This window comes from Sipha flava, unplaced genomic scaffold (genome assembly GCF_003268045.1).
Source record: "Sipha flava isolate LNK unplaced genomic scaffold, YSA_version1 208_pilon_pilon, whole genome shotgun sequence".
Lineage (NCBI taxonomy): Eukaryota > Metazoa > Arthropoda > Insecta > Hemiptera > Aphididae > Sipha > Sipha flava.
Window position 1 is genome coordinate 257,804 of NW_020272815.1, and position 11,348 is coordinate 269,151.

The 11,348-nt window shown below is 28.9% G+C and overlaps 1 protein-coding gene across 1 annotated transcript; it reads right to left on the bottom strand.

The window, feature by feature from the left end:
* Window positions 1–344: 344 nt before the first annotated feature.
* Window positions 345–8,697, bottom strand: LOC112682689. Its single transcript, XM_025553371.1, has 2 exons — window positions 7,597–8,697; window positions 345–382 (listed from the first exon to the last, which is right to left on the bottom strand). Exons 1-2 carry the CDS (start codon window positions 7,919–7,921, stop codon window positions 345–347), a joined length of 363 nt encoding a protein of 120 aa, XP_025409156.1. The 5' UTR covers window positions 7,922–8,697.
* Window positions 8,698–11,348: the final 2,651 nt, after the last annotated feature.

An 11,348-nucleotide genomic window follows, 5' to 3' on the forward strand; every position in this document is an offset into this window, starting at 1 on the left:
AAATATGTGCTGTCCATTAATCTCCACTAAAATTGTACACGCATTAAAAAAAAGTAAACGGAACCAGATTAAAACTATATAATAAGCATTCACATATGAAAATAACGTAATGTTTTAGTTCATATTGTTGCAATTTGTGTTCGGAATAAATTGTAATTGTCTACGCCACACGCACATGTACAATTATTATTACGATCTATCATTACATTGTTATGATAATGATAAACATTTCAACAAAAGGTATTGACAAAGGTAGCCACTTATAAGATTATGAACCGGTTAAGCTTGATTTGCATACTTAATATCAACCCTTAAACAACTTAAATGTTATATCTATTATTAAATTACCACCATACAATACCTTTGTCACCAATATCCCATCCTATACAATGCGCACAATACTGTAAAATACATATACACTTTTCATTAATTATCATAAAGCAAACATTACATATATTGTTTTACTTTTTATAATTTATGTGTTTTTTTATTTATTAATGTATATACGAGTACGTACGTTATGGCTGCCCCTCCGATCACTCTATCCAATAAAATCTTACTACCGACCTCAAAAATCCGATACTTGATATTAGATAAAAATCCAACTTGGGCCGAACATGTTGAGCAAAAAATATTTTTGATGAATTCCAAACTTAAATCATTTCACTTTCTTTTAAGGAATCATTCTAAACTAACCCTAAGAAATATACCTACTATTATAAAAAACTCTTTTAAACCCAATTTTGTCTTATGGTATTCATACATGGGGTGTTACTAAAAAATCAAATTTCTATCAAATACAATTTTTTCCATCTATTTCATTACAAATCATTATCAAAGTTCTCTCCTACATCACAAATTTTACCTATCATACTAATAAATAAAAAAAAAATAAAAAAATAAATATTTATACGATTACGTATACACCTTATACATATTATATGTATTGTAAAGAATATATATACTAGCTGACCCGACAGACGTTGTCCTGTCTTAATTATGAATATTGAATTCGAATTGGTATAATTAATAAAAAAAAATTATTGAAAAAAAGTGTTTATTATTTTAATGCTTCATGATATGCAAAATTCTAAGTTTTATTTTTCTTGACCGTAAATAAATAGTTTTGTTGGTATTTCGAAACGGGAAAAGGCCACATATAACTGACCATGTGTTAAACATGGATTTTCAAGATTGATGCCACAAACACTTAAGATTTATTTGTCGACATTGCAAATGCTAATAGAAATTGGAACCGTTTGAAGTTGAATAACATGTCAAAGGAAATCAAAGGAATCCATGAAGTCTAAACATCTTCGACTTTGTACTTCTCTTTCAAAATTGTGGCTTCGTTAACGTTGTTCATTAATTTCTTCACTGCGAGTCCGGGTACCATTACAAAGACATGGCTTGTTTATACTCCGCAACATAATGATTACAATTTTTAATTTCTGTGATTCGTAGGTAAATCAATTTTCAATCAAAATGTATAAATATTTTTGTAACGAATGTCCATTTATTACATAATAAGGATGAATTTAATAATATTTTCTTGTTATATTGTGAAGCCTTTTATTTAATTAAAAAAATATAGTATGATCGTTTTTGATGCAGATCCTCATAATAGAATCGAATTTTCACTAGTTGACAGTTTTATATAGCACTGTTTATAAAAACTTGTGTTATAATATTATATGATGAAGAACTATACAACAAAAATTAAATACTATCACGACGAACAAATATCGACAAATTAAACGGTACTTTATGTTTTTTTCGATTTCCATTGAGTTCGAACATTGGCAAAAAGCTTAAACAGCATTACGTAAATCTGAAATGTGTTTATTTTAGCGGAACGTGACAACAAAAGAATATTTTATTATACGAATCATTTAAAGTTCTCGTTGTTTGAAAATATAAACTATCTCCCATTGGCGAAAAAAAATAGGGTGGATGTGGGCGGCACAAATGTGTCGAGCCCTCGACGGACTCTTAAAAGGGGATCAAAACATTTAACAATATGCTTTTAAAATGGGACAATTCTTTACATACCAGTTATACTTAAAGTGTACATTCCTATTGTGGTTTTTTTTTTTTTTTTTTTTAATAACGCATTTCATTCCCTTTGATAGCTTCTATAAAACGTTCTAAATGATTTAACGCCTACCTTTTGTGTTAAAAAACACACTTATTTGAATTAAAATCGATTCATTGTGTTTCCCGAAATTAGAAATTTACTTAAATTTAAAAAAAAAAATTTACTCAGTCAGGTTGAATAAAACATTTCTTCTCCTTCGTTGTATTTGTCTGCAATTGTACTAAACAAAATTAAACAATAAGACCTACAAAAACCATTCATTTTAAATAGTGAACGACTTTACATAGTCAACAATGGTTTTGATGTATAACTTCAAAAACTTGAAAGCGTGTTCGTTCTGTTTCGATTTGAGTGGTAGAAAACCTACAATGCGTAACGGAAAAAAAAAACTTTCCTTTGCATGGTGTATTAATATATTCTACGACAAACTTTTACCTTCAACAAATTCATAAATAACACATTTTTCATGTACTTACATTTTAATTTTATATGTGACTGTTAGGTTATTAAGTAATTAAATTATCAGAATCTTATATAAAGATTATATATTATTAAAACATTTATCTATTAAATTATACTACAAATGGCTTTGAAAAATCAGCAATATTCTATCGTTCAAAAATAATGTATTTCAAAAACTTTAATATACTTAAAAATTGATACGATACTTGATTTATGGTTTTCTGGAATTAATTATCAGTAAAAAAATTGTTTAAGTTAAAGGTTAAAGAAGTTAATTCATAATTGGTATTTTCCTAGGTGGTTTGAACGGTGGAAATCACCGTAATCGATTATTTAAGTCAAGTTACGATTTTGAATGATAAATTTTACTAATGTTAAAAGAAATTATTAGAATAAAATAGTGTTGAATATTATATAACAATAACTTAAATATATATACATATCTGTTAAACGTATTTAAAATTTATGTTTCGATAAATACTACATCGAATCTCTCACCCAATATTTTCAGTTTAAGTGTTTTTAATGCTTTTCGGAAATATAACTTATTTATTGAGCGGTCGCTATTACATACTACTATTTTCGCATTATATACCATTATTCGTTTTCGGGACGTAGTTTATGTCGGTTGCTTGAAAACTGAAAAATTTTCTTGAATATAAAATAAATCGTAAATAGTACACATTCAATAAATGTGCGTTAGGTATTTTTATTTCTTGATACAAAAATAAACTACCATGAGAAGTTTTATCACGTTTATATATATTTTTATGGAGAAATATTTGTTCCGATTTTATTGATGGCAGTAGAACTGTACGTCTGTATTGACCTGAATATTGAAGATTCAGAGAAAGAAAATAAAAGGAATTTGAATTAAATAATTTATAATGTATAGTAAAGCAATAAAGACGTTATTTTCAATGGATTTAGGTACCTATTTTTCATGTTTGTTTAGGGAAAAAGATAAATGTCTCCTTTTACGCAAGTTACTTTTCTCTCTCTCTCTTTTTTCTCTTCTTACCCTACTCGTGCACTATATCGAAGGGATCTTTTTAATGGACCGGTTTTATGGCTTTTATCTTTTCAATGTTGATCTCCCATTCGGCTATCTTCCAATATGCGGTCTACCTCAAAAAATATGTGGTCTACCGTAATAATGTTAAAAGTATAAAAAAAAATTTTTTAACTATTAATTTATAAATTCTCTACTATGTATGTTATGTTTTACAAAAAAAATAAAAATAAAAAACATTTTTAAAATATTAAGAGCATCAATAAAAAAACATAAGTACATAGGTACCATCCAGTCACAAAATTTAAACAATTTTTATAAAATTATTTAAGTAATATTTTAAAAACTATTTTTTCAGGTCAAAATTTAAAAAAAGTTGTTTTACTACTAACGACGCTACACCAAATAGTAACCTATATTGTTACATGACAAATTATTTTTTATCGTTATGAAAAATTAGGATAAAACATTTACATTGGTAAACAATAAATATAAATTATGTGAGATTCCCAGCAGACCGATTATGAAGACAAAGTAATTGCTGCTTATTGGCAGAGGAAAGGAGTATGAATACCAACACGAAAATAAGAAAAAGATGTACTCACTGTACGAGTGCGAATCAATGTTAACAAGGAAACAACAATATATTTTATATGTAAAAGTATATTATATATAACAATATATTACTTTCTCAATAATGATATTTGTTATGATAGTTAATATTTAACGCAAGTAAATAGATTAAAAAAATTATGATTTTAGTATAATTGTATAAAATGGTCTTTGATATGAGCGGAGTATCAGTGTTTACTTTAGCCAACTAGTATTGATTATGTGCGCATTATCCAGATAGTGTATACTTTAACCATATTTCGGACTTTAACCGTAACATGCATTACATATATGTTTGGCGTCGAGGTACAATTTTAATAATCTACTAAACGAATCTTTCTTACCATAAAAATTTGTGCAGTGTTAGAAATTTATCTAAAAGCTGTAAGGATAACATAATACACACAAATAAAACAAATAATAATAATAATAATAGTTGTAACACACCAATCATGAATTTTGTATTTTATTCTGTTCAAAAAAAAAAAAAAATGTTTAACATTTAGAATCACAATTTCGTACACTAACCGATTATTTTGTACATTAACTATTGATTGAAGTAACTAGGTAGAAAATATATACCAAACCTGGTATTATAAAATTATATTTTCAACAGCATTAAGCGCAAGATATGAAATTACTTATGTGGCTATTTTTATGATGTGATAAGCGTACAAAGATAATATGGATTAATCTATCACTAACATTTACCTCACCAAATATAAATATTAATATTTTTTTTTAAATAAATAAATCGAATTCTGATTTTTTTCCCGCAATTAATTTATTAAAACACGTATGTAAATTTTCTTTTGAACTCATTATATTTCAGACGTTCACTTTTTACTCCGAACACAACTAAATTTCAATTGGCGTTATACTCATATAGATAACATCAAACAATTACGATAAATGATCGTGAGATAAATGGTAGTGATAGATTGTTCCATATTATCGTTATAAAGTTTTTACACCATTAGATTAACGCCATAAGTAATTTCATATCTTACATTTAGTGCCGTTGAAAATATAATTACATAATAAGTAGTAGGTTTTGTACATTTTTTTTACCCAGTTACATCAACCATCAATCAATGGTTAATGTATAAAATAGCTGGTTAATATATGATACTATGATTCTAAATGTTAATTGTTTGCTTTATCCAGCTAGTATGGAATATGTGTATATTATCCGGATAGGATATTATCCTAGTATGCACTTTAGCCATGTTTCTTCGGTGGACAATTGACATTTGACAATTGATGATATTCTTATGTTTCGATGAACTTAAGCCGTAACATATATATATTAAAATGTTATGTGATCTTTTTTTTTTTTTTAGTTGTATAATTCAAGACGTATTGGAATTGTTATTCATCGCGTTTGGATATTTATTTAGAAAAAAAAAAAAAAAAAATATGATGTAAATTCTGAAATGTGATAAAAGGTCGGGCGAAACAATCGAAACATACAATAAGTATCGGTCTCCGACCATTATTTGGTTGCCACGGGTAATGGACAGTTTATGAAATTATAAATCATCCGGTTGGCATAAGAGTTGTGAAATAAATGTAGAGGCTATTCAGGATTCGGGTGACGGGTTGCAATTTATCCGTGTTATACAATAAGGAGAATAATGGGAACCGGAATAAAAAAAAGGTTCAAACAAGAACGTGGTTGCTATTACTACTACTAATACTACTATACTTTACGGTGAAGAATAATTGAATACACTGAGGGGAGAAAAAGTCCTACGTTTATATTTAATAGCCAATGTTATGTGTCGTGAAGACAAAGGTCCCCGTAGGAAATGCGCGCGAAGAGGAAGGAAATTAACAAGATAATTGTGTCAAGGAATCTAAAAACATTTTTATTTATTTATTTTTTTGACAATCATTGTTCGAATCAGTGAACATTTTCAATAGGAATCAGTGGACAAACACAATGATGAACGTATTTTAGATTTCGAAAAGTATTACTGTCAGACAATACAATGGATCAAGAATCCCATGCATTTCAGATCATACCATTTATAACGATTAATTAGTTATTACTTACTCTCGGTTACGATAAATATCGACCTTGCAAAGTAATAATATTATGTTCATATGTTTTAGTTTCCATGCTGTTATTTTATAATAAAACCGATGATAAATGAATAAATAAAAATAAAAATACAATTATTTATGAATATTGAATAAAAGTTAATTTAAAAAATAGTTATAACATAAAAAATTATCGGTGATGATATTGTTCATTAGTTCTTTATTAATAACAATCGATTTAAATTTAATTTATACTTTTAAACAGAAAAATTTGTGGCAAGAAGTATGACATTGATTAAAATATTCACTAATTGTAGAATATGTGTGTGTTGTTGTGTGTTATTGTACTTATACTTAAAATGTGATTTGAGCATTTTAATACAGACGAATAAATTATCTATTTATGTGTATATTTTATGTCGTATAATATAATTAAGTATAAATCGACGAGATTTTATTTCAACAAAAGCTTCATAACATTAAAACACACATAAACTATACATACATTCAAATGTGTACGCATTATATTCAAATTCAAAGTGACTTGTTTCAGAGTTTAATCAATAATCTCCGTGTTAAGAGAACACGAGCAACGTCTGTTTATTCTCATCTTTAGAAATTATAAATGTTTTTCCACAAATTAATGTGTATAAAACTTGTTGACATGCAATGCTATTATTTAGAATGACATTAAATAATCCTTGAGACGATTTCTGGGATTTAAAGCGAAGAGATTTTAATTTATTTGGTACTTGTACAAAGAAATAAAATGCGTTACTCGATCACTTTGGACCCGTTGATTCGAAACTGTATGTGCATGTCACTCCATGCGTTTTGTACAAATTTCAGAATACCACTAAATTAATAATATTTGTTGTTAAATCTATATTTCCCATGAAATAAAATAAAATGATAAATAATATGAAAAATAAAAAATAAAATCAGCTATTCATCTCTAAATATTGTAAGTATATTATTCGCATGAAAAAATTATTCTGAAAAATATGAAACCATAGGCGCAACTAGAAGCCAAACACTGGGGGTGCTAAAATTATGACCCGTGGGGGCTATGCCCCCACACCCCCAAATACCATATTTAAATCTTATAATTACTATAACTATTCTTAAATGAACCATAAAAACATGGCACACAATATTTAAGTATACTAACAGTAATATACCTGATATTACATATATTATATTATTTAGGCGATACAAATAAAAAAATCTATTTTATAATTTGTTAAAATTATTATGTATTAATAATATAATTTAAAATTTTTAGCAGTTACTTTTATAAGGTACATTTTATAACTAAATATATAATTCAAAATTCTTACATGTCATACTAATATTATTTTTCTTTTAGTAGTTGAATATTTTTCTAGTATTTCTGATGAAGTAATTTTATTAACAATATCTCTTTCAATATTCAATATTGATAAATCTGTGAAACGCTGTTGCTCCATACTTGCCCTTAGCCAGTTTTTTAGACGACGCATTGAGGAAAAGCTTCTTTCACAAGTAGCAGAACTCACCGGAATTGTAAGAGCAACTTGTAACATTTTATACACGTTTGTAAATGTGGACTCCTTACAAATATCTTTAGTAACATCATGATTATAATTGGAAGGTAAGCAGTTCTTTATAACAAGCATTTCAGCTTTCAACAAATTCAAATTGATATTCATAACAACCTTAAATTAAAATTAATTAATTTATTATTATTAGTACATAAAAAAAATCACTTGCATTGAAATATAACACACTTTATAATGATTTATGAAGTATTGACTCTTTTCATAGTCCATTTCCATAAAACAATCAATCGAACTAGCCATTTCAAGACTTTCATCATAGGTTACAGTTAAAACACTTCACATGAGAAAACAAAATATATTTTATTACAACCGTCAACCTTACAGTAATGGGTTTAGAAAATGACAATGGTCAACGAGTAGAACGTATACGGTATACAGTATTGAGTATACATTATAATATGATTTTTGATAAACAAATAGCTAATTCGTGGAACAGCCGGACAATGACATTTGGCGATTTATTGAATAAACTACAGTGACAGTATTCTATAAATAAACTACTGGTTTTATCCATTTATCACTTATCTGTTATCTAACCCTCATATTTTTAAATTATATCAATTGATTACTGCTAACCACGATTTTAGATAAACATATTTAATCGTGCTGCTAATTTATTATTTATGACTGCTACGATATTGTCGATATTAATATATTATATCACGTAATATTTGATATAACGTATAACTATAATCATCACAAACAATTTGTGTTTCTGCTAAAAACGACAAATAAAAATAACTTGCGTAAAATGAACAAAATTATGTTTTTCACGCGATTTTACAATTTATGGTGTTTTTGAACTGGGGGTGCTAAATTAAAGTCTGGGGGTGCTGAAGCACCCCCAAGCACCCCCCTAGTTGCGCCTATGTATGAAACGTTATGTAGTGAATAATGTGTTATTATCTAGCATTCAGCATATTTACACAAATCACTCATTGAAAATTGGACAAATAAAGAAACAGCGTGTAATTTTTTAGGGTGTCTACTGTTTTGGCAACCAAGTGAACGAGAAGTTAAGCGAGAAAATAATTAGAATTCGATACTATTTAATTAATGTTTAGTAATGTAATATATCTAATATACATTTACTTATAATAAGCTAATTTTTTTTTTTTTGAAATTTATCTATAACACGATAAGTTTTCATATCACTTTAAAATGAATAAATAATAATTTTATAAAATTATTACATAATATTATGGTTGATACATTTGCATAGCTTTATAATGAATCGTATTGATATAATACATAGAGTTATTAAGCCATTTTACTGAAGTATTCAGATATTTATTACACATTATAAATCTACATAGCTTTTAAACGTCGGATTTTCTCCGAACGATGACTATAGTGGCGTATTTTAATCAGCCTAATACGACGTGACTCGCACTTGGCTCGGCAGCCGTTTAACGTTGTTTTTATAGCGTACGGTATGCCCCCCTTCTCACAAGCGTTTTATAACAACTCACGTCTACCCGGAACTTTAAGCAGCCCTCATCTTGACCACTCTTTACCAATCTCTCTCTCTCTCTCTCTTTCTCTTTCTCTTTCTCTCTATTCCTCGAGCACAACCCTTTCATTTCGACGACGCGTTTAATAATATTATACAATGTGGCGGTTTTTACGGCACGGCGGCGGTTCGTTAAATTGTTAAGCCCGGACAGTGTAATAATGAACTGCCCTGCACGACCGTCAATGGTGTTTTGCATTTAACTATAGAAAGCACTTTGCGCGTATTAACCGAATAACGGAGGAGAGAGTCCTACCCCGACGACGGGACGAGTAAAACGACAATATATAATACTCGTACAATAGTTCGAGGTCGTCTAACAGTAAATAATGAACATAGAATATACACCTACTCGTAAGTATACCTACTTGAATGAGCACGTTTTAAATGACGAGACTAGGATGGGTGAACCCCTTCAATAGAAAAATTAGTCAATTGTATTTTAGGATTTAAGTTTTAAACAATTTATTATAATTCTACTATGATTCGATAAATGTTACATAATTTTAAATATTTGAGCTGAAAGTGTGTTTTATGAGCATTTTATCATGCTGTTCTTAATAGTTTTTTGTCAATTATATATTTACATTATATCTTCCGGCGACGTCAAAATAAAAATAAAAAAACAACGACCAAAATTTACTGCTTCTGGATGGCGTTGATCGCATGAGACCATGGACATAATTTTTGTTTATTACATTTAAATTAAAAGTATTAAATAATTTGTAATTAATATTAATAAATGTACACAAATATATATATAATATATATAACGTACATATTAATATTACATATTATGTACATTATTGCACATAAATTATACGTTTTACATTATTATATTTATTATTATGTTGTTGTCGAGTACCGACGGAATGTTTTGCATGTGCTGACGTCATTTCGTTGAGCCACAAGAGAGTAATCATTAAAATAACTTGGTCGTCCCGCAATACTAACACAACTGTACAACTATACGATGCACACAATGACAAGTTTTTTTTTTATCACGCGACTTTTGCTATCTGTTCGCCCTAGGTTTTTTCTTTTTTTGTAATTTATTTTTTATTTTTCATCTTACGCGTTATTTATCTTTATTTTTTCGCCGTTTTTGTTTTCTTCTTTGAGCGTACCGTGTCACATCCCCTTCGAGACGTGGCGATGTACAATGCCGTGGAAACGCGAGCATCGTTCTGCGAGGGAATAAAAAATAATTCATTATCATAATTACTACTTGGAAAGTTCGTCGTGTGGACAGGAAATCGTCTCGTACACACACACACACACACACACACACACACACACACACACATACACGCATACGCACACACATACGATTATTCAAATCATACTCGTCAGAGTTGCGAGGCCAATCGTATCGGATCTTTTTGTATTCACACTTTAATTTTTCCAACGCGCACGTAGACACCTAACCACAATAGGCCACCACGGTTTGGCCCGAAGATCGCGTTTTATAGTACACTGTTTGAATGCATTAAAATGAATTCAATGATGTGTTGTTTAAACTACTTAATAACCACTTCCATTAATAATAACGTTAATGAACAAAAAAGTGGAATAACAAAAAAAAAAAAAACGTATTTTATGGCTTGGACTAGTATATATTTATTATTAGTTACAACTTCCGTGATTGTCCGATCGATGAAGTTGGCGAACATTTACAAAACGCAATTGTTGAAAGTCGTTTGTCGTTAATACGCTTACACTAATGTTTGTCGATTTTCTCACAGAAACGTGCGCCCATAGGGTGCAGCGTACAGTGCGTTTGATGAGACAAGCTTCCGGCATCTCACGCCCACCACGACAAGGGTGTATTATTGTGATTATTATTAGACGCGTTTTGCAGTTTACATAATAAAAAAGAAAACCATTTTTCTCTCTTTTCCACCCTCTTTTTTTCTCACTCGTATACACACTCACACATACACCTCCTTTCCTTGTATTCCCTCTCGCCCTCTCTCTCTCTCTCTCTCTCTCTCTCTCTCTCTC

Excerpts from the sequence above, each read along its gene's own strand:
- LOC112682689 (XM_025553371.1), bottom strand. The coding sequence starts at position 7,921 with ATGAATATCAATTTGAATTTGTTGAAAGCTGAAATGCTTGTTATAAAG. Across the intron at positions 383-7,596 it reads AGAAAAATATTCAACTACTA|GATGGGATATTGGTGACAAA; the intron begins AAAGAAAAATAA and ends CGCATTGTATAG.